The sequence below is a fragment of the Takifugu rubripes genome, chromosome 20 (assembly GCF_901000725.2).
Source record: "Takifugu rubripes chromosome 20, fTakRub1.2, whole genome shotgun sequence".
NCBI lineage: Eukaryota > Metazoa > Chordata > Actinopteri > Tetraodontiformes > Tetraodontidae > Takifugu > Takifugu rubripes.
The window spans coordinates 11,778,757-11,805,834 of NC_042304.1; the positions used below are offsets into that span (position 1 = coordinate 11,778,757).

At 44.8% G+C, this 27,078-nt stretch overlaps 1 protein-coding gene and 1 long non-coding RNA gene across 2 annotated transcripts in view; one reads left to right on the forward strand and one right to left on the reverse strand.

The window, feature by feature from the left end:
- Positions 1-3,117: 3,117 nt before the first annotated feature.
- Positions 3,118-6,605, reverse strand: LOC115247167 (uncharacterized). Its single transcript, XR_003886219.1, has 2 exons — positions 6,468-6,605; positions 3,118-6,390 (listed from the first exon to the last, which is right to left on the reverse strand). It is a non-coding gene; the product is annotated as an uncharacterized lncRNA (long non-coding RNA).
- nr5a2 (nuclear receptor subfamily 5, group A, member 2) overlaps positions 6,293-27,078 on the forward strand; it is a 48,073-nt gene continuing 27,287 nt past the window's right edge. Inside the window, exons 1-4 of the mRNA XM_003974281.3 lie at positions 6,293-6,949; positions 9,532-9,650; positions 12,150-12,291; positions 17,964-18,682. Coding sequence (XP_003974330.1) covers positions 6,868-6,949; positions 9,532-9,650; positions 12,150-12,291; positions 17,964-18,682 — 1,062 coding nt within the window. The 5' untranslated portion in view covers positions 6,293-6,867. The remainder of the gene's footprint in view (positions 6,950-9,531; positions 9,651-12,149; positions 12,292-17,963; positions 18,683-27,078) is intronic.

The following is a 27,078-nucleotide window of genomic DNA, read 5'->3' on the forward strand; positions in this document are numbered from 1 at the left end:
AGATCACATGGATGATATTTTTTTTATTTTGTTTTTTTGGTCCATATTATCAATAACAGTGTAAAATATAATAAATTGCTGTGACATTGTCTAGTTGCAGACCATGTCCTTTCCGGGTCTTATTTTTAAACTACCTCACTGGTGATTGATGTCTTGACAGTGGAAGCCTCTTCCTGTGGCACTATCCTCTTGTGTGATTTTCCGTTTCAGTCGTAGGAGATTAAAAACGACATAAATTTCCCGAACCAAATTCCTTAAGTCAAAGAAAGGAACTGGTCATAGATAACGTTTTCTAGTGTCCTCTTAGCCAAACATCACGGCACAGTTAATGGTTACGATAGTCGTATTTGCTATCCATTAAGATGCAGCAACACAAACACACACACGCATGTCACCAAAAATTATACCTGCAGACCTGCTCAGGGAGGTGGGTAAACATGTACACAGGGAGCCTAGAGTGGGGCTTTATCATGAGGGAACAATGCCCAACCCCACCCCCTCTTTTAGACCCATAAAGCCACTCTCGTGGCCTCTTCACCTGCCTGACTTTATGGATCTCTGCACCGCAATTAGGCTTTATTAGCCATTCATTGAATGACACAGCATAATAGTTGCCCTAATTGAATAGCAACACATTGATCGGAGGTCCTGGCACTTCAAACCGGGCTGCAGCAGAGTGGACCGACTGTTTCGGGCGTCCGCGTCTCACGAATGATAACGAGGCAAAGTGGCCATAATCCTTGAGCTGATTTCACTCCCACGGCTTTGTTCGCCATTAATTGCACAGCAGCTTGGAGGAAAAAAGAAAAATCGACTTCAGGTATACTAAAATAATCCCTAAAGTAATCACAAGTAGGAGTAATATCATTTATTCATAGCGGATATTACATCACCACCATATTATTAACTGGCCCAGTATATAATGGGAATTTATGTTATTTCCATATTGAGTGTTTTACATTGCAGTATTAATATGTATGTAACCTGTACTGTATATATGTCTAAGGGTCAGCTGAAGGTCAGTCAGTGCTTTTGTCACAACTGGTCGCTCTGGGACGGCAGACAATGGCCGAGCAGCCACGACTGCAGAGAGAGTAAGAGCGTCCTGTCACAGTCACGCTCTTTCACTGTGCACCCCGTCACAGCCAACTGACACTGACCCCGGGGTCACCGTCCCGTGTATGGGTGTGTGTGTGTGTGCGTCTCGTCCAGAAGAATAAAGCAATTAGCAGCCCATAAAATCAGCTGGGTTCACCAATACTGCGATGTGAAAAGAGCAGGTTTTATAGAGTCAGGTGTCTGTGTGTGTTTGCCTGCCTCTGTCATGAGTGACCGCACACTCACCTGCTCACTACAACAAGTTTGGGGAGGAGGGGGCATCTTTTGTACCCTGTGCAGAGGGGAAAGATGGTCTAGCACTTATCAATTCTCGTTCTGAAGGATCCGGTTCTGTGTGGTTGTGTCTAACTTGTTTGTTAGATTGGTGTCTGGGTAATTGGTCACACTTCGCTCTTATGTTGCAAAGCAAGAAATAAACAGCATTTATCAGTCCTTCATTCTACTAAAGCTGAACAGTCCAGCATTCCTCTGTTATACAAAGTAAAGAACTCTAAAAAACAATGAGCCCGTCTGAGCAGAACAAAGGTATAAGCTGAAAATTGCCGTCAGTTCTGCACACGGTTCCTCGGGTATGGAAACTATGTCTAGGCCGGCTGTGCTCGGAATTTCACCGTCAAAAGCAAACCCTGACTTCCGTAAACAAACAGCCACAGATAAGGGAGTGCAAGGGTCCGATAATGTGTGTAACGTTATTTACACCCAACCATGCACATACACACACGCACACACGCACATACACACACACACACACACGCACATACACACACACACACACACACACTCTGAGAACTTATCGTACAGTTGTTTTGGTTTATGCTGTGACTCGGGCGCCTGACAGTGTTGACAACTATTACTGCTCTTCCTGCTGCCTCGAGCTCACACAGTGACTCCTGCACGACCCCTTAATGGGTCTACCAGTGTCTCGGTGACTGTACATGTGTGGATAAATGTGGGTGCGCACGCCGTCAGAGCGTCCCGATCTTAAACATCCCACAGAAGGGCATCAGCCGAAATCTACGCCTGGTCGAATGTGACCTAAACGTCCTTAGCAATTATGTCCACTTGGAGCAACTTCTAAATAGATCATGTTGAAGAAACAAGGAGAGAGGAAGCGACAGGTCAAAACTGCTGTGGATAAAACAATTACACCTCTGTTCCAAAGAAGTGGTTGGAAAAGATCCAAACAGACTGATTACTTATCATCTCGGACCGTGTGTGTGTGTGTGTGTGTGTGTGTGCATATGCTGGTTTCTCACAAACCTCTGTGTGTATTTCCCATTTCACATCACTGGGCCCATTATAGAATCTCGTCTTATATTTCCTCCCCCTCCACTTTTTATGACCGGCCCTTTGAAGTCGTATTCAGTGATCAGATAAACCTGCTGCTTCCTAAAATCCTTGATATTCAGTCCTGAAATTACTGATTATCCTTTTTCAATGCTAAATGTTGGTGTTCTTGTGGGAAAAGTGTCTCCTTTATCCAAAATTTGTACTCTTGTTAAGTTCCTGTCCAATTCTACAAATTCTGATTTTTAAAATAAAAACCTCTCCTGTCACTCCTTACTAGGAGGACACATCAGTCTGTGGAGATCTCCTTTAATCTTCATCGCCCCGCTGCTGCTGCCATGAACATTAAGAGAGAACCTCTTCATTCTCTCCCCTCCCTCTGGTGTTCTTCTGTCCCTCCCCAATTTTTCTTCGCTGTCCTGTTTACCATCCATCATCCTGCTGTGATTGACACTTCATCAGACGTGTGGAAGTGCTGAGCCTTGACCTGTACTGTGACACGGTGGCGTGCAGTGCTTTTATTAACCTTTTCTTGCCTGTCCGCACCAAGCACGCCATAACCACTGTCACAGCTGCTGCGTATTAGCTGGAAAGAACCTTGTTAATGATTTTAAAAAAAGACCTCTTTGGCACACAGCCAGGTTTTAAAACTGTGATGGTGTTAATATTCCCAGAAAAGATAAGCATTTCTTTAAAAAAAAAAGACAGAGAGAGAGAGAGTTTATGTTTATTAAAATTAAGATGCAAAATAAAGTGTGCGATAGAAATAAAGCTCAAATTAAACTAAAACTTCATTGAAATTCACAATGTGTGACATACAGACCGTCCACTGGACAAAATGCTAAATTAACTATAGAAAATAGGAGGGATTGATTGACATCTTTCTGAAATTGTATTAAGCTGTAGCTCTGATGAATAAATATGCAGGTACAATAACATAACTCGGCCACTAGGGGAGCTTAAAGAACTATTTCCTGTATGGCCATGCTACATTTGCACAGCCAGTTTGGTGACATAACTAATGACAAAATGAGCATGCTTTATGTCATCTAATAAGGAACATTGCATATTCATTCCATGGAATATGGTTGCATCAGCACATACTGGAACTCTCCTTTTGCTGGTGATTGCCTCTAGAAGCCCAATAGGTCTCTGCAGGAAGACATTTCGATAGACTATGGGGGCACTTTGTGAAAAAGTCGCAAGGGCTCTTGGGTGGTTATTTTTTTGGTTTAAGGTTGTCCTAGTCCAAAAGCCCAGTGCTTGTGTGTTGTCTTTGCCGTTTGAAGTGGAGATAACCCGATGCAGACATCTCGCGCACTAGTTCTTCAGTCAAAAGGGACAGTTTTTGTTTGATCCCCTATGAGGTTTATCTCCTAAGTCCAAATGTCAACACTGGCTGTTGACATACTCTGTTTCCTCCAATAATCCAATGACCATCCACATCCTAAGACCTGTAAACTAACAGGTGAGGGCAGCTGACCTGGAGCACGATAGAAAGTCAAAAGGGTACGGAGAAGCAGGCAGGGAACATTCAGAAACCAGGCAACATTTCACTGGAAGTAAAGTTAGTTGTTAGTTGTATGTGTGTGTGTGTGTGTGTGTGTGTATGTGTGTGTGTGTGTGTGTGTGTGTCTGTGTGTGTGTGTTGTCAAGGATTAGTCCAAAGTTTGTGTCATTACATGTGTATGACCCTAATTTGTTGTGTCTTTTATAGCCTTACACTCTCTTGACATAAATAAATGATACCCCCCCCCCCCCCCACACACACACACACATATGCACACACTTCAGTTTCAATTATTTTATTGTGTCCAAACAAACTGTCCTGCCTGTTCATCTCTGTCTTATGTTCAAACCTACTGACCTGTCTTTCAGTAACCCCCCCCCCCCCCCACCCCCCAAGTTAATCATTGCAGCAGTACTATCTTGCCTAAACCTTATCAGTCTGTGTCATTTTATAACTTAACCTGCCCCCCCCGCGCTGTCATGTCTTTGGCTCCGCCCTTTGTCATTTAGGTCCCTCATTTCAACCAATAGGATGACAATACCGATCGGCGCGCGCACCACCCCTCGCTCCTGTCACGTTTGAGGTTAGTTAGTTTTGATTTTATTGTTTTATCGCGCGTCCATATGTGCAATTAAAGGATGACTTCATTTACTGTAAAATCTGGGTTTACTGCATTATTAATACGCTGCCACTCTTTTATTTGATGAAGTGGTTTATCTCAATGTGCTGGCACTGTGTGTGTGTGTGTGTGTGTGTGTGTGTGTGTGTGTGTGTGTGTGTGTGTGTGTGTGTGTGTGTGTGTGTGTGTGATCCTGACACATCTTTTACAACAGTACGGGAAGCCCATTTTATTTCAGTTTCTGAATGACAGCTGTGCTGTTAGACCACAATATTGCTCACAACAGGGATTTACTACAGTTCAGATATTGTCAACGAAAAAGAGAATCCACCGTCAAAAACCCGCAACAAAACAGATTCTAACTTAATACGTAATTAAATACGTCATCAGTCAGGGTAGCAGAAACAAGGATATTTTTCAAAAAGTAAAATAAAGTGAATTCATAATTCACTCTTGATTTGTTTTGCAAATGTGGATTCTGGAAACTATACTAAAATTAAATAAATAAAATGCGCTATAAGGACTTTATTAAAAGTTAAGGGCAAAGACTGATGGAAAGTGTGGGTGTGTAGGTTTATGCTCCCACTGAGCCTGGAGGTATGTTTTAATCCTATGTCATATTATACTGTTTATTCAGTCTATAGGCTGCAGAAGTGGACATTACATGTTGGAAATGTGTAATTATCCGTGGTAGTTTTAAATTGGTACTGGCCGGGACGGCGTGCGCGTGTGTGCATGCATGCCTGCGTGTGGCTCACCATCTGCCACCCTTCAGGTGCGTCTGGCCGTCTCCCGCCTCTCACCTCGGACTGAAACCCTTTCTTTCCATTTGATCGTAACCACGAAGTATTTTATACGGTGGCCCAATTAAAACTTGAGTAAATGTGCGCGTGTAAGCTTGTGTGTGTGTGTGTGTGTGTGTGCGTGCGTGCGTGCGTGCGTGCGTGTGTGTGTGTGTGTGTGTGTGTGTGTGTGTGTCCAAAGCTTTATGTGAAAAGGCGCACATTTTTTGCGTATGCGTGTGTGTGTGTGTGCGTGCGCTTTTCTTGCGGATTGGGCCAAACATCCATAGCTTGACGTCACATCACTAATTGATCCCTGCTCAGCCAATTACTGATAATAATTCAGAAGCGCGGGTATAATTTATTGCGTAAGGGGTTTGATCTGAGCCGAACATAGAGGCCGTTTTGAGCCGCAGGCCGAGTTGCTCATCTTTACGATACAAAAGTAACCAATACCACCAGTGGTTATTATCTTTTATTATTCATACTAAGCAGAAGCAGCTATGGAGTATATTTATATCTTTTGATTTTAATGACCCAGGTCTTCCGACAGGTTACAATAATATTTAAATATATTTTATATTTATTGTAATAAAGTATTTACGGCAGTTCTCTTAGGCGAAAAGTTGTGAAGGACTCTTTCCACACTCGTCTGTAAGTTCTACGAGGCTGCGGGACGCACCAGCGGTGCCACGCACCAGCGACATACCTTACGCGCTTGCCTTAGCCTCCACGCGTTCGTGCGTGTGCCCTCACTGGCGTTTGCATCAGCTCGCCTGGATTTCTCGTTCTCCCGTCGCTTTTAAAGTCCATCATTAACGAGATTATACAGCTGAGATTTTGGAGAGAAGGAACCGGAGGGTTTGAGGCGACGCTCTACTCGTCTCCCCGTCTGATTGGCCCAGGGAGGGGTGATGTCAGACGGCCGCATGAGCTCCGGATTGGAGAGGGCAGAGTAAACAAAGGCGCGATGAGGAGGAGGGGGAGGAGAGGTCTCCACATCTCCAGACAGTCCGACACACCAAATTCGACTTTACGCGCAGGAGAGGGCGGCCCCGTCCGTGCGTACTCGCCTGCCACAGACAGAGAGCGAAATCCTGACAGCCCCATTTTAATTGGTGAATTCTGGAAGAGCAAAGGGGAAACTTACCACCGTCTTCATATCCGGACGCGGCGCAGTTTAATCTCCTCTGGCTGAAAAGACAGATCCCTTAATTCAGCGCGCAACTGTCCAAAAAGTAACGCGGGGCTGTGTTCTTGTCCCGCGTCACGACAAACGTAATTCTGGTCTTCTTTTTTGTAATTATTATTATTGAGTCAAATAAGTTAACTGGCAGCAGACGCGCACCGGCTCGGGTCACGCCGCATGGAGGCACCCAGTTTGCTTTTTTCAGAGCATGGTGGGGATTGAAGAGACACTGTAAGAGAGATATTGAGAGGTGAAACAGACGGGACACTTCGCGGCGTGTTGAGGGGGAACAGCCCGCCGCTCGGGTCCAGGTGTCCCGCCGAGCGCTGCGGAGTCTCCAGCTCAGGCCGGCAGCGCTGACATGCTGCCTAAAGTCGAGACTGAATCCCTGGGTCTCTCTCGGTCGTATGGAGAACAAGGGCTCATGCCCAGGAACATGCAAGGTAAGAACTGTCACAATCTTTTAATTTTATGGCGCAACATCACGACGCAGGCTGCCAGGGCTTCGACGCCGAAGGACCGAAGTCCACGGTGCGCACCGCAGTGCCACCAACCAAAACTTTTGAACACGCTGATATCAACACTTTGGCAGATAAAATAGACTAATTTCCGGTGTGTGGCTTAAATGAGTTGCGCGTTAGTTGGCTACACACTTGCATTGCTATATTCAGTATTTTATTGGGAGTCCAAACCGAAAAATCAGCGCTTCTTTAAGAAATTATAATATACAGCTGTCATTTATGAATTTGAAAATACATAAGCAAAAACAGGCAGGATCGAAAAGAGCAAATCAACCAAAATGCCGAAATCTAATAATATTTAGTGCTTATCTCCTCTGGGAGAAAAGAAGCCACTGTTATATTCATCCCGGGGCCAATTAAACGATCGATTTTCTAATTTATTAACATTTTGGAAAACACTAAAAAATAAATGAAAGGGGGGAAAAGACAAAAAACTCAATTTAGTTTAGTTGCAAATACGTTAATTTGGTTTGTTGTGAATGCATGTTTTTTGCCTTTAAAAATGTGGCCTAAGAGGAAATTGCATTCAAGAGTTCAAACGGGCCTAAATGAAAGATTGAACATTTGTCGATTCTCAGTGTTTTAGGAAATATCCCCTCTTACTTCAGACGTAAATTGTTTATTGCACAATTAAATATAGTGTTTTTAAAATTCTGCAGCTGTAATAATAGCCCCTCACGTCCTGTAACTTATAAAATGTTGTTAGAATATATTTCTTTCCTTACCACAAATTTGTAATTTTAAGATTTTTCCTTTCAAAAAGAAATAGCTTGACTGCGCAAACACTAAAGTCGTAATAATGCTCACTTCGTGTCATTTCACAGTTATTGTAAGCAGCAATCACTTCAATCAATCAGATCGATGCAGTTTTATGAGACGCTGATAACACACTGACCAGGTAGGGAGTGGCTTATCTGTATTTATGCGGGGCTAAAAGAAGGGCAGCTGTGGCTTGAAAGACGTTTTCTAAGTTTGGAACCCTCGTTCATCTTTCGCCAAAAACGTCCAACAATTTCAGGTAGCAAGCTCTCAGCATGAGCTGTGGAGCTGTGCGTGAGAGCCAGCAGGTGAGAGTGCGCAGACTGGTAATGACATTTAACGTGCGCACGGCCTTTTGGCACAAACCTCCGCCTGTGCGCGATCCAGACGCAATCTACTGACCAAAAACCTGTTTATTATCTTTCGCGATCCTGACATAATCCGCCTTATTATGCCGCTCGGCCCCGCGCTTCAAGAAGGGAGCCGCACACGGGCCGTGAAAGGTTGCACCATGAAAGGGACGTTCAGCTCGGCTTTATCACTGATTTACGCGCACTTAGTCGCCGCGCACATGTATATTTCCTTTAGTGAACGCGTAAAAATCCGCTGCCGCGCCGCGTATTCAGAGCAGGCCTTCCAAACCATTTTTATTTGCATTTTGGAAATGGGCTGAGGGGCTGCGCAGAGCTTCTTCAGGGGAAATGGTGAAACTTGTTGCTTCAGCTGAATATGCAGTGCAGATGTGAGCAGGGCGGCGCGTTAACAAACCAGGAATCACGCCTAATTAAACGATTCGACCGGGCAGACGAATGGATCTGGAATCAAACCCCTAATTTATGCCAAGGCCTTTGAACGCCTCCGGTTGACAAAAAATATTTCCACTTTTACAGCCGCGTCCTCCCTGCTTTTCCTATTTGATCGCGGCAGCGTTTTATGATTTCAGCCATAAAGGCTTTGTAAGTGTTGTAAACGTCCTCTTGCCTGTTTGCTCAGCGCTGTCATACAAACTTATCAGTGCAAGTGTTTCTGAGACGCACGGAGGGTGCAACAAATCCAGATTACTCAAACAACGCAGCAGCAGGGCCGGGAAAGAGGGGAATGTGCCGATTGGGATGAGATACGCAACGGATTTAAATTAAAAGAAACAATTGCGCAGACGGACACAACCGAAAGCGCACGCACAGTTTGGAAGAAGAGGGGAAAAAGTTCTTTGGTGTTGGTTTAGGATGTGTGTGTGTGTGTGTGTGTGTGTGTGTGTGTGTGTGTGTGTGTGTGTGTGTGTGTGTGTGTGTGTGTGTGTGTGTGTGTGCGCGCGCGTTTGTTTTATTCCTCCGCGCCTGCAGATAAGGGCTTTCCTTCGTGTCTTCATTTGTCTGTGGGCGGAAACATTTTTTTCCTCACCTCTAATATCTCTCCATTTCCCCCCAGCGATTTCACGACTTGCACGCATGCATATTTATAAGGTTCACTTTAATGCGCCCTTTTTGGTCCTTTTTTCCTCTCTTCGGCTGCAACGAACCAAAGACAAACGGCGACAAGGAGCAATAAATGGTTGCCTCCTCTCAACTTTTCTCCTCTCTATCGTCCATCCCTCCCCGGAGTCCGACAGAACTTTAAAAAAAAAAATCAAATTCATTTTGTTCCAGTGGCTCATATTGATGGATGAAAGTGTTCTTTTGGAAAGGAGCTTGCTCAGCACTGACACAAACCTCCCCCCCTCTCTGTCTCTCTCTCCTCATCTGCAGCACACCAGTTAAAAATGATGGACTACTCATATGACGAAGACTTGGACGAGATGTGTCCAGTGTGTGGAGACAAGGTTTCAGGATATCACTACGGGCTTCTGACCTGTGAAAGCTGCAAGGTTAGTGGACCCCTCACCGTCCCCAGGCACCAATTATGTGATGCTACCCTGTTATTACATTAGTATAATATCATCCTCGCTGTGATTACTGAATTTACTGCCAGAATTGCTTCAGAGCATCTTAAAAAGTCAGTCTTGAACTTTGACATTTTGAAAAGTAAATTTCAGGGACACAGCAGTGGGGCTACTTTCAGCGCACTGACCCGCCTCAGGTCATCTGTGAAAATGTGAAAATTGGTAATCAAAAGGACATGGGTCAGAGGTCAAATACTGGCAAAGCGAGTGAGTATTGCAATTGTTTGGGAATCAAAATGGAGCTTAAATTTCATCTTGGTCATTTTCGGGCAGAGCACAAGCAAGCGGGAGGTTTCAGCACGAGCAATAATTCGGACGCTCTGAACAAACGTGCAGATTCTCTGAAACTCTCAGCGCGGGTTCATTAAGCCGGCAGCAGCTTTGTCTGCAGAAGGTTCACAAAGGGGGAAACGGTGCTGCTGTTTGAGCTCAGTCAACAACCTGTTTGTCCCCCTCGCTTTCCCCCCCGTCCACACGTCTCCTCGACGCTCGGCTCTGAGGCACGGCCGGGTTTCTAGTGAGTTCAGTAAAGCTGTCAGCACAAAATTAAGCTACAAGACAAACGCCTTTGTGTTAACACCGTTCAGCGCAAAGCTGCAGCTCGCAGTATTGATGCTGCATTTCTTGCCTATGTGGTCATTATTCAAAGCAGATGTTATAGATTTCATCCCCTATAATTGACCTTGAGATGCAGCACTTGCTTGAAGGGATATGTCGGTGGCTTCACGGCTGTTTTTCAACCTCAGCACAGGTTCTTTAACCCCCCCCCCCCCCCCCCCCCCCCCCCCCCACCGTTCAGAAACACTCTGGGATGCGTGCAGATGCAGATGAAGAGGCAATTTAACAGAGTGCTGCTTATCCTTGTCAGAACATGAATGATATTGATAATTACTCGAAGCTTGTCATTGATTGGTCCCTTCAGTAAAAGTACTTTTGCCAGGGCCACACTGATAGATCACTCTGTTGACATGTTACAAGCTTATATTGGCATTAAATATCTCCGCGCGGAGTTATGGTGATGCCTCTCGTGCCAGGGTGGGTGGGGAGGAGAAAAATATGCGATGCCCAGTCAAAAAGAAGCTGCTGTATTTATTCGACGAGCATGGAAATGCATATCTGTCAGTTTATGGCAGCACAGTAATCGGATTTTTTCCCCGCTGGGTATCAAAGTGCGACATCAAATTTACTGAGGTTTCTTAATGTTCCCTCTAGAGAGAAGAAAGGTAAAGATTGTGTCCTCCTCCTGGAGAGCACAAATGCCAGTTTATTCATATTTACACAGCATAAAGTGAACTTGGTTCCCTATCTGCTGTAATAACAACCCAGCAGTAATGACAATAAGGTAATAATTAAAAAAAAAAACTGGGCCTTTTTAAGATAAACTAGGATTTTTACTTTCCTCTTTATGGGACGGATCAAACATGCAATAGCAACAAATTCATATCTGCATATGACTTTGTGTCTTTGAAAGGTAAAGTAGCCATTTGTTCACGCTAACTAACCCGGGCATTAAAGTTGTTACTGCTGGTCAAACACTGCCCTTCAAATTAGGGCTTTCCAGTGAAACATCGTCCGTAATCTCCAGTCGGGATTATGTTTGGTTTTGAAAGTATGCTAGGATCCGGTTTGGTTCAAATATTTATAGCACGCGCCGCGCAGTCAGTGGAAAACTGGAGCAAAGGAAGTTCTCTGTGAAGAAGTGTCGAGTAACTCAATGTTTTTTTTAAATCAGAGCGTATGTGGATCAAAATATTCTATACCTTCATTTATTTAAACACAAAAGTGCACTTTTAAAGATTCTCCTCCAAGGTTATAGATGTGGAATGTGTCAATACTGTCTTCCTCTCATTTAGTTTATGCTGCTGGTGCTTCTAATTAATTCCATATTTCAGGTATGAATCTCTCTCTGTAATCCTGAAACTTTGATTTATGGACATATTTTATTGGCTCTTTTGGGTTTCTGCGCTCAAATTCTTCATAAAAAATAAAATAAAATAAATATCAGTGGAAAACCAAAACGATGTTTTCCCTTGTAAATGTCTGAGCCGTAACATAAACAGAGAATATCTAGAGTGGCTACCCAGTGCTTGACAAGCATAAAATCCCAAACTTAAAGCATAAAATAATGTCAGCATGTAGGATTTTATTTAAAATTTTGCTTGTGTTGTGGATAAAATGTGAGAGAAGAAAGGGTGTAAAAAGTGTCTATTCATGCCCTGTGCAATTGCAACTGAGTAGAGCTTTTGAAATATTTTAAAACTTTTGTGTGTGTGTGTGTGTGTGTGTGTGTGAGAGAGAGAGAGAGAGAGAGAGAGAGAGAGAGAGAGCTTGTCCCTCTCAATCTGTCTATGAGTGTGAATGGGCCAATTACCATCTCACTGCAAGGGTCAGTCGGGTTGACGTCTTAATTGGTTCTCTCTGTAGGGCTTCTTCAAGCGCACCGTCCAGAACAACAAGCGCTACACATGCATAGAGAACCAGAGCTGCCAGATTGACAAGACCCAGAGGAAGCGCTGCCCCTACTGCCGCTTCCAGAAGTGCCTCACCGTTGGCATGAAGCTAGAAGGTATTGTACAGCAGCATTTAAAAAAACCTTTTCATCATCCAGCTTGACCTATTGAACATGTTTCTCTGCTGGTTTCGTGTCATCGGTGGGCTCTTAAATATGAAATCAAAACTCAGGCGGAGGGAAAAGTCTTTCAAAGTGCCTGACGAGATTGTGTGTGGGTGTATAGCTTTCTTTAAAAGTAGCCCAGTTGCAGTAAAGAGACTTAAGGGCTTTTTGATATAGAATATTTTTTATTCTTGATGCCTCAAGGGATGATAAATCATTAGAGTGTAAATGTGCTTTCTTTTTATAAATACAGTAAATTGCCAGTAATGTGTTATCGAATGATCCTCAGTGGAAGCAAATGTTGGAAATTTTATATACAATAATAGTGCTTGATATAAAGATTAATGGTGCAGGTTGTGTTTTACAGGCTCTTCGAATGTAGATCATCAATACATCCTGCCATTTATTTTAAAAATAAACGGCTTGAATTATCATTAAAACAACAGCTTTTCACTTAAAAATTTGTTAGCATCATAAGCTAACCTGGATATTTTTTATAGCTTATGTGAATACTGTTTTTGTAACATGTTTCTTAGGAGGATCACTGGTTTTAAACTAGTCGGAGGTTTTACAGTTAATGTTTAAGGGAAGAAAATGACACGACAAGTCTTTTTTTCCATGGATTCACAATTGACGGCGCATGTGAATGGTTGCCTTCCGAAACCAAGACGTCTACCAGAGAGGTCAACTCCTGCTCTGACATGATAATTGCCAGTATGAAAGGAAAATATTAGATTTTCTTAAACATGGTACAGTTAAGATCTCAGTCTGATCCATTTTCTCACAATATGACTGGGTTGCTGGGGTTTTTGGAGGCATCTGGTAGCTTCTCTGCGCTTGAATCTGCCAGATGGAGTAACGGATAAAATATTAGACTTGGCGGCTGGGTGAAACAGGTAATGGTGATACGTTTGGCCGGCCGTTTCCAGGCTGCTTTGGTTAATCTGAATGTGGCTCGTCAGCTGGTTGCAAAGCAGAAACGGCAGAACAGCCAGAATAAAACATTCAGCAGTTGCTTAAAAGTAAAAATCCAAAAGTTTTCTCAGCATTGCAGTTTTGAGACGGTTTAAAAAGAAATTCCACCAGCAGCCTTTCATTAAGAATACACAATGCAGTTTCTGCTTAATTTTGAGACAAACCTCATATTTAATTTAAACTGAATTTTCTTTTAAAATCCTCCCTTTGGTCCTCAAAACGGCCACATACAAAGCAAACAGTTTGAGAAATAAGACCTTTAGAGAGTGAAAGCAGAGAAAAGACAGGATCAAATCTTTCCCTCCTCAGCCGCCATGTGTGGTATCATTAATTGCCGTTAATTGTAAATGGCCGCCGGGCACAATGTCCTGGCCTGTCATTTTCCAGCCGACGCGAGGGGGGGTGTCTGATTTGCTTTGCCGCTGGTTGCTTTGGGCTTGGGGGCAAGACTGGCCCTGCAGCACTCTGCCAGGGGCTGGAGGCGACTCTTGCCACAACCAGTAAAGACGTCCCGCGCAAAGAGCCCGACACCCCTCGCAGCAGACGCGCTCCTCTCCGGCAAACACATAAATATATTCATGAAAAGACTGAAAAGGTGTTCAGAAGGCCACGGGCAAAAGGGGGAAGCTGTCATGTGATCTGGGGGGAAAGAAAAAAAAGAAAAGTGGGCACAAAAGCCACGAAAGAGGAAAGGAGGTTTAGGGTCACGCGTTCTGTTGTTGCGTTAGTCTGCAGACCACAGCAGCACGTGGGGCTCAGGCCCAACCTGGACCAAAGAAATGTTGGGAAAGCTCAAAAGTTTCATCACACTGTGCTCTTTCTGCCATTTATTTCTGTTTACTTTGGCCTTCCTGTTTGTTGGAGAAGGCTTCCGGCCAGTGGCACAGTCCATGTGCCCTGGAGATTGATCGTGGGGGGGGGGGGGGGGTAAATCGGTAGATATTCCAGAAACGCACGTGTCTTGGATGTTCAGATTTCCACGTGTACGATCAGGCTAATAGGCACTTAGAGTGGACCAAATCTCTTTCACTGTGGTCTCAGACATAACAGGTCAAACTGGCCCGTTTCATTTCCAGTTTGCATTTTTGATCGCAGCCTATTTTTTCCCTGGCAATTGCCAACAAAATTAGCCCCGTTTCTCCACACCTAATTGCCGGTTACGCAGCATTTGCATGGAAAATCGGGCTCCTCAAACGTATCTAGTTCCACCTCGTGTGCTCCGACCTTGGTTTCAGCGTTAAAGATGTGTTTCATTTAACCTGGGGGTTCGCAAACTTTTCAGACCATGTAACAAATCATCTTTTCCAATTACGGCCGACAATAAAAACAGGAAAAAGGACCAGCTGCCGAGTGTCAGTCAGTATATATATATGATCCAAGTACAGGTATGTTTAATCTGCTCATTTGTCAGGTCAGGTCTGGAAACACACATACACACACACCACGTGCACACATAAAGATGGCAGCTACATTGCTGCCACTGTGTAACAATCTCCTTGGCATGCGCTGTAGCGTCCCACTAAGGTTTGAGCCATTAGCATGTCATTCAGCAGAGCTGATGAGGCGTGCCGTGTCTGAACAGCTCCCACCGGCATGATTTTTTCTTTTTTTATGCTCGCTGGAAGTTGCCTTGCATCATATGCTTCACTGAGCGGCTTAATATCTACTTCATTTATGTATCATCTTAAGTAGATAGCGTAACGGCGGTGTTTGTGAGGGAAGGGGTGTAATTCACACACCGCGCACGCCGATAAACAAAGCCCTTTTAAACAGACTGTGACAGTGAATGTGAGGAAAGGAGAATATTTGTTCCCGATTATCAATTATTTATTGCCAGAAATCTGTACAAAATAATTATTTCTTGACTTTTGTTCTGGGTATTCAGTACCCCGACTGCATGACTGAGTCATAAGCAGCCTTTGATGGCAAAAAAATACCGGTAAATAAAATACAACTTTGGCTTCCCATTTAATGCTGTTCTGTCAACATTAGTGGGGATAATTATTTCCATCAGCTTTCTAGCAATCAACTGTATTTAATCAGTGTACATGATCCTACTTGTCATTGAGCACAGATTATGGACATCATTGAGGGGGGGGGGGGGTTATATATCCGTATCCATATCCTCTCCTGGACTTTTTTATTTCCACCCTGTCTTCATCTTTTTCTGCTCTGATCTGTCTTCGGTCAGCCTTCCTGGACCCACGGTGAAGCCAGGGAGCTGTCCCATTACTTATGCATAGGTATCATAGGTATTCATGTGTGTGCATAGGATGGGGTGCATCTGGAGCACAGGCCGGGCCCCCGACATGAAAAACTGGGTGTCAGCAATGCTCCGCGGGGCCCATTAATATGCTGCTGGCCGACAGGGATGCTCACCTACGCGCGCTTAATATTCCTGTATATTAAACAACCATAAATCAGAGGATATAAGCTGTGAGAGGCGTGTGTGATATGTTGGAGTGTGCTCATCAGGAGTGTGGGTCTCACTGGGTCACTTTGTGAATTTATGGGTGTGTGTGGTGTCTCTGAACGGACTTAGATACATAAGGGAGTTTAGTGTGGATGACGGCAGCAGCAGCGTATTGGCCAGGTGGGGTTTTAGTGCCAAAGCTTCCGAGCACACCCGGAATATCGCCTCAGACAAGCTCTTTTACATCTGCTGTTTTTGTTCTGCCGGCCTTTTTGAGACTGCTGCTTTATTTATCTGCCCACAGTTGCCCTAACTGTACCCTTATGTGGCCCATTGCAGCATCCTAGCTGTCGCTGACATCTCACAAACACACATTTGTCTTCCACACTCACACGTGCACAAACTGAGCCCATATTAATCTGCCTTACATGCATGCAAATCCTCCCCTGATCCCAGTATTCATGTTGTTATCCGGGTCCAGGTCTGAGGCAGGCGAGACTAATTTTGTTTTCCCAGCAGGGCCAACTATTAGCTTCTCAGCTCATTAATTATACTGTTGTGGAAGAATCATTAATAGTTAAAGTGGCCTGACGATAATGTATAATGGATCCAAGTGATGTCAAATGATTTATTTTTTATTTTCTATGATAACCTCGATGAGTCTGCATAAGGTGGGCACTAGAATCCATCTTGAGCATGGTTGCGCATGTATATGGGTGTAATACGTGCATATGGTGGGATGTCTGTGTGTGTGTGTGTGTGTGTGTGTGTGTGGGTGTGGGTGTGTGTGTAAATTACTGTTAAGTAGACACTGGAACTCCAGGGTGGCAGAGCGTCTGGCCTGCTGCCACTTTGCTCTGTGATCTGGAGTTATATGATGATGCTTACCATGTTCGCCAGCAGTCATGTGTGTGCACGCGCATGTATGTGTGTGTGTGTGCATGCATGCTTGATTCTCCCCTTTTCCCCTCGCTCAGATCAGTGACAGACATTTTGTGATGGAGGTCATTAAAATCACTCCCAAGGCAGCACGGAACACTTGTGCATCTATGTGTGTGTGTGTGTGTGTGTGTGTGTGTGTGTCACCCTCCAGCTCCAGCCAGCTCCCCCCCACTCATCGCATCAACGGTCCATTTACAGCACATCAACAGGACCATCGTGTTTATTCATTTATTCACGTAGTTGCACGTTTGGCTTAAAGCAGCCCGAACGCTGGCTCCACGTCCACTTTCAACATCGGCGAGCGGTTTTGTCTCAGACGCTGGCCTGGCTCTGTGAGTCTGGTCAGGGTAAGAGATAATTAAATATGAATAATTAACACCAGCAGACTCTGGCTGGGAGACGGCGGAGCGGCTTCCCCATGGCAGCAGTCCGCAGATCACACATGGTTGCTGTGGCGTCCGCTCAGCGTCTCCCTCATTCATTAGAACTAACTGAGGCAGATCAGTTGTGATCCTCACTGCAGGGGAGGGGGGTGGGGGTGGGGGGGGGGGCAGGGGGCATCGTGGACACGCATTTGGTCCACCGCGGTTGTTATTGTCCAACCTTTCTCAGTCCATTGTTTTCAAGAAAGCATGTCTTCTGAATATTGGCGTTTTAAAAAGCAGATCTGGGGGAGTGATACCATCACGGAGCTCATTTGGGGGGTGTATCTCCTGGGAGCCGGACAGGGTTGTACACACAGCTGTACGAGGAGCGGAGGGGTTCACACAAGTTTGTTTCTGTGGTGAATGAGTAACAGCACTATCTGGTAGAGCAGTGGGCCCCAGGAGCCAACAGACACAAGTGGAGTGATATCAGCACAGGAAAACCTTTGTCCCATTTAAATTAGACCAAAATAAAAGTGCTGGAACTCGCTGAGATCCATGAATGATATAACTTCAACTAGTCCAAAGCTGGTTAATCTTCAGCTAAATTATTGTCTGTAAAACACTAAAACATGCAGCTCAGACCTTCGCAATGTGCAGATGCTGATGAGGATTTAGGTCAGGTGACTGAGATAAAGACCTGTTTTAATTAAAAGAGGAAACAAAGGCTAATTTGCCAGGATAACAATGAAAACTAGACTGCAAGTCTATAAAAAGCTGTTGTTTGGTTTGATTTGTCCCACGTTGGACATAAAACACTGCATTTTTTGTTGATTAAATGATTTTACTGTTAATAATGTCTGTAAAAGAAAAGAGTTAACATAATCTTTTCTCTCTTTCCACGATCCTTTCTCCTCTTTGTCCGTCAGCTGTCCGGGCCGACCGCATGCGTGGTGGTCGCAACAAATTCGGCCCGATGTACAAACGCGACCGCGCCCTCAAGCAGCAGAAGAAGGCGCTGATCCGAGCCAACGGCCTGAAGATCGAGGCCATGACCCAGGTGATGCAGGCCGTGCCCACAGACCTCACCATCTCCTCAGCCATCCAGAACATCCACTCGGCCGCGTCCAAGGGTCTCCCCCTGAGCCACCACGGCGGCCACCACGGCGGCCACCACCACCACCACCACCACCATCATCATCATCACGCAACCGCCCTGCCCCCCACAGACTATGACCGCAGCCCGTTTGTCACTTCGCCGGTCAGCATGGCAATGCCGCCACACGCCGGGAGCCTTCAGGGCTACCAGACAGCCTACGGACACTTCCAGGGTACACGCACCATCAAGTCCGAGTACCCCGACCCATACACCAGCTCGCCCGAGTCCATCATGGGCTACGCGTACGTTGATGCCTACCAGACGGGGTCGCCGCCCAGCTTCCCTCACTTGATTGTAGAGCTGCTCAAGTGCGAGCCAGACGAGCCGCAGGTCCAGGCCAAGATCCTGGCCTACCTGCAGCAGGAGCAGGCCAGCCGAGGCAAACACGAGAAGCTCAACACCTTCGGCCTCATGTGCAAGATGGCAGACCAGACGCTCTTCTCCATCGTGGAGTGGGCGCGCAGCAGCATCTTTTTCCGCGAGCTAAAGGTAAGTTAGCGTGACGTGCACACAATCCGTGCTTCATGTTTCATATCGCATTCTGCTGATTTAGGCAGCATCGCCACTGCTTTTGTTGTGATTGTTTTTGCCGTTACTTCATCCGCTTTCAGCATCCTGTCACCTATTTTGTCAGAGCTTCATGCGGGTCCTGGATATCAGCTGCGCACTACTTTATCTTCCACAGGCTTTTAATCTTCGTTTTTATGCCTCAACATTAATGCAAACTTGGGGCACTTGCTGTCTGTTCTAGTGCCTGATCAAAATTCATTCATATTTACTTTACTTACGTGAGGGACATGTCAAACTTTTGACTTTTGAGACTCTCACGATAGAGCGATCTCTCCTCTACTAATTCTTCGGGTCGATGGCGATTTAAATCCGCTTCATGGAAGAAGATGTGCAATTCATTTGAATTGAAAGATACTTCATTAGAATCTAGAGCTGCATCTATAAGATTCCAAGTGCATTCGAACTTACAGGAGATGTGATGTTTGCACCACAGTCCATCTCCACTGGCAAATAGTAACCTTGCACCTCACAGTAAAATCACTATAGCTCTCACTTATTTATCAAACAGACTGAAGGCGAGTTTCTGGTGCGCTCGCAGCTTTATTTCCTCTGAATGAAGGTTAACGTTAGGAGCGACATGAAAGGCATTTGATTAGTCTCCGCTTTGGCTGTTCTTTCCTTTGTTCATTTCACATCGCCTCGCCATTGGCTCAGGTGCATATTCTTTTTCCCGGGCCCAAAATTCCCTCCAAATAAAGATTCATTTTGTTTTCAAAGGGAAAAAATCCAATATTTAAAAAAAAAAACAGAGCCAATTACAAACCAGACAAGAGTCCTTGAAAAGCGCATGTTGACATTTACAACACATTGTACCACCACTATTGACATTTTTCAGGTTTGTATTTATATTTAAATCCAGGGTGTAATTCCTAAAATACACACGCACTCATGAAAACACACACATAAAGCTCGTCCTAAGGGTGGGGCTTCAGCTCATAATTGTATGTGGTTTAGCTTTCAATAATGGTTTTTCTTTTGCTCTATTTCTCACACTTCCATCCAAATTTAATTATCTCACCCACTTGTGTCCATCATTCGCTGCTGAATAAAGTGTCATTCTGTTTAGAGCGATGGCTACTCGTATTACCAGAGTTTAATGGGAAATGAGCTGTGGGGTTGTTACAAAGGTAGAAAATGACCTGTGATTACAGAGGAACACCCACACACTTCTCCCAAAAGCCTCTTTCGCTCCTGCTGCACAGCAGTGAAAGGGAGGATGGGCTTATTTAGATTTTCTAAGATAATTGAATGAGTGATCTGCTATTTCTATTATAATGATGATAATTATGATTGATATATATTCCTGTTGCATATCCACATTTGTTTTCAATTAAATGTAAGTGTAAATAAATATTAGGCACGTGTTCTAGCATCCAGCAGGGACGTTACAAAAATAATTGAATATTAGCTAAAACATATATAAATATCTTTATGTTAAGTGAACAGAAACACAGTGCTTCACACACTAATGTAAATATGCGTGATAAAAAGCACTTTTTCTAATAGTGTATTATATTTCTATTGACAACAATCAATTAAAAAAACAACTTAAAATGATAAGTAGAGCGCTTGGTTGTTGTTGTTTTGTTTTTTTTACAACTTTCCAACTCCATCAGAAATCTAAAACCCACGAAGGAGTGTGAAATAATAAGTTCATTACTGCTGTGAGGGTTTTGAAACAATCCTCACATTCTGGGCTGTTCTTCATTGAGGGGTGTGAGGATCTGAGAGTCAGGAAGATGTTTTTGAGTGGAATGAATAATCTTATCAATGTGATCATAATGCCATAGGCTGTTCAATTGTTGGGTTAGGCGGCATTTCCAGCTTAGGCTCATCATAGAGTGTGTGAGAGTCAGCATTAATTACTGCGTAAAAACACCATCCATGACCTTTGAACCCTCTGCAAACATCCTTTTTTCCCCCTCACTCTTGTGCTAAGTCATTTGTCTTCCTGAATCAAAGCAACACTCGCGTAACTGAAGATATTTTTGAGTCCACCTGACCTGTGGCATCTGTTAATACAGACCTCACTGCTGATGGAAGGTCGCGCCTCCGCAGCAGAAAGCCAGGAAGCCGAGCAGCATTAGGCGTTTGTCACAGGAGCAGTTTGCTTCTGTAGCTAGCTATAAATACGCATTCATTTCAAACACACGCGCACGCGTGAAAAGACAGACACTGCTCGCACACAACACAAGCCCCTCACTATTATTAGCTCCATAAGAACAAAAGAATCTCTCTGGTAATAGAGCCAAGCTGGGAGTGTGTGTCCAAGGCAGCTGCCAAAAAAAGCGTTTAAAGGTTTAGTCTGCATAAGTTGGCCTCGGTCATGGGACTCATTAATATTTAGCCGACTACCTTCTAAAGAGTTCTCCGATTCTTTTCCAGCGTGGCATACTGCCACAATTTTGCTTCACCTCTTTCTGGGGAATGAGACATGACGCGAGGGCCTGTTATTCTTAACACATTAGATCCAAAAAGGTTGGTTGGAGCACACACCCAGAGTTTTGATTAGTTTAACACATCGAAATTTGTGTCAGCTCTGGTGCACTGGCTTCGAACACTTGTGGTTATTCTATAGCCAGCTGAAGACAGGTGTGTGCGTGCGTGTGTGTGTGTGTGTGTGTGTGTGTGTGTGTGTGTGTGGTGAAGCTATTTGACTATTGTGTATTCTCTAGACTGCTGCACATTCATGTGGCTATCAGATAAAGCTCCCTTTTATTATTTTGTGTATGATGAAAATGTGGTTGCGGTCAGAAATATGTCGTACACTGAGTGAGCTTCACAGTTTTTCCTGCCAACTTTTGGGTGTTTGGCAGCGTTTAAGTGAGTTCTTGGGGGAGTGAGGGGGGGAACACATGTGTTTCTCAGTGACAATTGCCAGCGTTCTGTAATCCCCCTCCCTTCATCACTACCCTGTCCTGCTCTGAACCGCCCGCCACCCCCGTACCAACCGTCCAGCGACAACTCCAGCAGTCAAAGGCACGTTGACTGGAAATCGTGTCCGTGATCTTGATTCCTCCAAAAGGATGCTTTCTCTAAAAAGTTCAGAATTAAATGTCAAGCTTCTTCACAGAGATGTGCACACGCCTCTTGAAAACCGAGCTCCTCTTTGTGTTTAATATGAGCGTCTGAATGCTCAAACATGTTTATGAGTGTGACTCATGCTGGAGCCGCTCCAGAACTCCCCTCCTCCATTGTTCCAGCATCGGGATGGCTGGCCTGGCTCCCACCATAAACACAATGAGAGGGAGGATTTAGCAGGGCAATCGGGAATATTGATGATTCATATGTTTATATCTTACCTTCCTACCTCTATACTCCCTTTCCCCCACACTCTCTCCAGCTCCTTCCTCTCTGCTCCCTTTAATAAAAAGGATGTGAGGGGAGGTTGAGGAAGTCAGGGAGATGATAACATAAGGAAATTAATCCAGAATGGGACAGCCCAGTGCGGTTCTGAAGTAAGAGTGCTGAAATACTGTTTATTTACCCTGATTTTACAGTATGCAAGTAGAGAGAGGTTTAGCTATTGTCAAAGCAATCTTTCACATAACCAGGGGTGTATTTGATTTACAAAACTTAGCGTGCTGAATGGGTGGTGCTTGATTTGATAACAAAATGAGAAAAACAATTTTAGAATCTTTAATCAAAATAAATCCGATACATGCAACTCTGACCACGCAATCGTCAAATTGCCACATTTTAATAGAACCATGGCTCCTCTGTTAACTCAGTCTTCAAGATGGGTTTTCATTGCCCCCCCCCCCCCCGCTTTGTCTCCCCGTGTGCAGCAGCAATGGCAAAAGCAGAGCCGAGAGCCATTAAGTTGAGGAGGAACTGTATTAGAAGTCCCATTCCTTGGGAAAGCTCCCAGCTGAGATGGGACAGCCATATTGGATAAACAGATGGCTGGGGAGAGGAGAGGAGAGGAGAGGAGAGGAGAGGAGAGGAGAGGAGAGGAGAGGAGAGGAGAGGAGAGGAGAGGAGAGGAGAGGAGAGGAGAGGAGAGGAGAGGAGAGGAGAGGAGAGGAGAGGAGAGGAGAGGAGAGGAGAGGAGAGGAGAGGAGAGGAGAGGAGAGATAAAATGGTGATAAATGTTTTATATAGATGTAGAAATAAGCTATTAATTCAGGTATTCAATTTAAAATGCTGACTCCGCTGCGATGGTCCGTCTGACCCCCGCCCCCCCATCCCGAGTGCTGCAGCACGTCAGTCAAACAGACACGATGACAGATCCCTGATGTTCACACATCACACCTGAATATTCTCCATTTATAGATTTACCTGAGTGAATAATGTAAGCTCCCACTCTGCCCCGCTGCATAATCCCCCCCCCCCCCCTTCCCCATATGCCCCCATACCCTCCCCCTCCATCCACATCCATAAATATTATATGAATTTACTTTGGTCAAATTACACTTACACCACCAGGTCAACCACCTCAGACTGGAGGGTCCACACACACACACACACACTCACAAACACACACACACACACACGTGCACACACACCATACCTCTCCTGACCGATCCAGGAGGCATTTCTTTTTAAGGTGCAATCAGCGGTGTATATGTGTTTTTTTGTTTATGCTACGTGTGTGTCGGGGCAGTGAGGTGGGGGCCACTGATTGCACCTTTGCGTCTAACCCCCCCTTTCCCCCCCACACACACACCCTATAAATGAGTAGAAATTAATAAGCTGGTGTAGGTGTGATCTGTGAACCCTGGGAGTACCTATTCCACCTTACACACACACACACAAACACACACAGTCACACACACACACACAGACCCACACATACGGCCATCGGAGATTCAGTGCCTGGGGCTGTGATGTCTGTCTTGTCATAGAGGTCAACAGTCCTGCCACCCCACCCCCCAACACAATGTCCCTGTCCCAACACCCAGCGATCCTGACAAACTGCAGGCATGATGGGGTTGGCGGCTGCGTGCATGTTGGCAGAGATTTGTAACCCTGTCCCTGGTCTATTGCATTTGAATTATTCTGCTGCACAGCTCAACACACACGCACACACACACACATACACACATGTATCCCATAACGCTCTTGACCTCAGAGACCAGGGTGTTAAAGAGAAAGAAAGAGAATGGTGGCGGTGAGAAGTTAAAATGAGTTACAGAAGAAGTGTTGGGGAGCCTTTTGGGGAAGTGAGGGGCAGAGTGAGAGATTTGCAGTCAAAAAGTGAGCATTCAAGGAGTTGAGGGGCAGACCGCCACACACACACACACACGCACACACACACACACACACACACACACACACACACCTGACACACGCACATACACCTGACACATGCACATAGATATCACAGTGAGAAAATAAAGAGCTGACCATGAGAGACAAAAGAGTGAGAGAAGAGATGGAGAGAAAGAGGTAAAGGGGTGTGTGTGTGTGTGTGTGTGTGTGTGTGTGGGTGGGTGGGTGTGTGTGTGTGCGCGCGTTAAATGGCAAAATGAACAAGAGGCTATGCAAGGCAATGACCAAGGGCAGTAGAAGGAGGAGTGTGTGTGTGTGTGTGTGTGTGTGTGTGTGTGTGTGTGTGTGTGTGGTGGTGGGGGGGGTGAAGGACAACAGTGGAAGGGGTTGTCGGGTTGGGGTGAGGTGTTGGGGTGGGCTGTAAGGGGGAACAGGTGGAAGGTTAATGGGCCTGGAGCGGATCCACCAGACGCTCTTGGGCTTGATATATGGGCCTGGGGTCTGGCGCAGGGCGTAGACTTTCAAAGATATATTATTTCATTTGAGGAACAGCACCATTCTGGACCCCCCCCCCCCACCACCACCACCACCACCACCACCTCCCCCCTGCACCACACTCACCCTCACTTCCACCCAACAACCCCCCACAGACCAGCATTTGTCCAGTGATAGATGAGACCCCCCTCTCAACATATACATGCACAAATACAAATGTGCAAACCAAATTAATTCTTTCTTTCTTTCTTTCTTTCTTTCTTTCTTTCTTTCTTTCTTTCTTTCTTTCTTTCTTTCTTTCTTTCTTTCTTTCTTTTTCTTTCTTTCTTTCTTTCGTCAGTGGTGTCAGGGTCTGCGTGTTTTTCGAAGCTATTTTAGTGGTAACAATATCCATTTGATCAGTAGCATTTGGTAGCAGGAGGATTTTTTGGAGGGGGGGTGCAGTGGAAAGAGGGGAAGGGGGCTTGAGGAGCCCTTTTTTCATTCATAAATGATTGGCCATCAATGAAGACACAGGTCATTTTCTTTTTAATACATTTTGTATAACTGTAGAGGTCATAGGTACGTTCTTCCCTGGCAATGTAGTTTAGCAAGGCAGTAAAATACAGGTGAATAATCGATGTCGGGTTAAAAATCCTCTACTTTGTATATAGTTTGAATAAAATTAAAGTGATACAAATCATTCAGTAAAATACACGAGGATAAAAAAGAGTCAATTTAAGAATATATTTCGCTGCTGCCGTTTTCCTCATAATTAAATCAGTGTTTTTCCTCTGAACATCTGAGCGTTACTGGTTTTTACTCTGACATTATTGAGGTCTGTCGGTGATTCTGTCGGCTTGTAAGCTACCTCTTCTAGAGCCACGCGGCCTGATTTCTTCCAAGTATACATTAATCCAACAAAAAAAATCTATATTCACGCCGTCCTCTTTATCCTCTTCTGACAGCTTTAAAGTGCAGCCTTTCCCAATGCTGAAACGGTCCCAAAGGGTCCCTCCTGGGGGATCCCGGGAGGGCGGAAGGAAGCACAGGAAACTTGTTAAAAGAGATGATTTAAGGTTGCGTATCCCACAGGAACGGCAGCCGTAAGAAGATGACGGGGGCTGGGAGACGGTAGCATGTGAAGAATCTGTTCATCTACTTGTTGCTTTGATGGGGGATGAAAGGCTGTCGTGAAGTTTACAGAGCTTTTTACGGAGTTTTGATGGACTGTCCCCGACAAAAATGTCCTCTTCCTTGCATTTTTTTTAAAGGACACTTTGTTTTTGTTTCCTTGTTTAAAACTTACTCGAAGTTCCTCTTCAATATATAACAAGAAAAGACTTTGTTGCAAGGATCAAATGTCTGCAGTGAACCCTGTTTTCAACTCACATCCTTCCTTTACCAAACATTGTTGATAAAAAGCAAAGGATAACAAAAATTGCTTCCACCTCCTCTGTATTTTTTTTTTAGATATTTCAAGCAACTTAATAATGCCTGATTCACATTTGTGAGCACTTTGGGCATCGGCGGGAGACGGAGCAGGTCGCGTTTAAGTCTTGTTTGAGCACGATCAAGGTAAAAGCCTTTTTTATTGGCAGGTCATGCCACTTGTTAAGACGCCGATGCAAGCGACTAGTCTGTGCTGTTAGCCTCAGTTCTTTCACAAGTTGGCAGCAGGCAGTTAAATCAGCGGGAAAAGGTGGTGAGGAGGCAGAAAATAAGAGACAAATAAAAATAAAGAAAACAAAGTGGATATGGGGCTTGATTTAGTTAGCCAGGCTGCTAACAATTTAACTCCACTGTGTGGAAACACTTTACACACTCCGCCAGAGTACCAAACAACTTTCTCCCACCCGGATCCTCTCTGTCGCTCTTACGAGCCATGTTAAATCTGCAGTTAAAAAAAGAACTCTGAAGTAAAACTTTACAAGCCTTATTGCGTCCTCATAGAAATTATCTGTGGCTGCGAATTGTGTCTCAGTGCCGTTGGCAGAGCTTAAATCTACAGACATTTTGCCTCTAAATAGCTCCCGACTAAGGTTTCCTGGAGGTCAAAGGGGATGCGGTGTGACGGCTGCAGCCTTATTCCAACCCACAACCTCCAAACTAAACTCACCACACAAAAGAATGCAAACCTGTCAGCTAATCTATCTTCTGCCTCGAATGGTTGCGTGTCGTCTTCAGAAAAGGATCCTTCGCTGCCAAATGGGCAGGCAGACGACAAAAGAGGGCAGACCAAATTTAAGACACTGCGTCGCTCGAAGGGTAGACGGACAATCAGAAGATTGTAGGAACTTATGGAAGTTATTATTAGCCAAATATATTAGCCTTTAGCTGAAGTAGAGTAAAAAAAAAAAGGCTTCTTATGTTCCAGTGTTGCGTGGCCTCAATTATCTGCGTGTAATCCTGGCTGCCAAGAGGTTCTGGCTGTGTCTGCTTTCATCAACTGTGCTGTCAACAGTTGTCCCCTAACATCTATTTCTGATGCTTATTTACGGCTTCTCTATTCTGGACAGCGAATGGGGGTAGCGTTGGGGGGTAGACAATAGATAAGACAGTAGGGAGCAGAGTTAACAGCTAGTTTTACAGTCAGAGGGGGGAAAGGTATTTATATGCAACGTGGA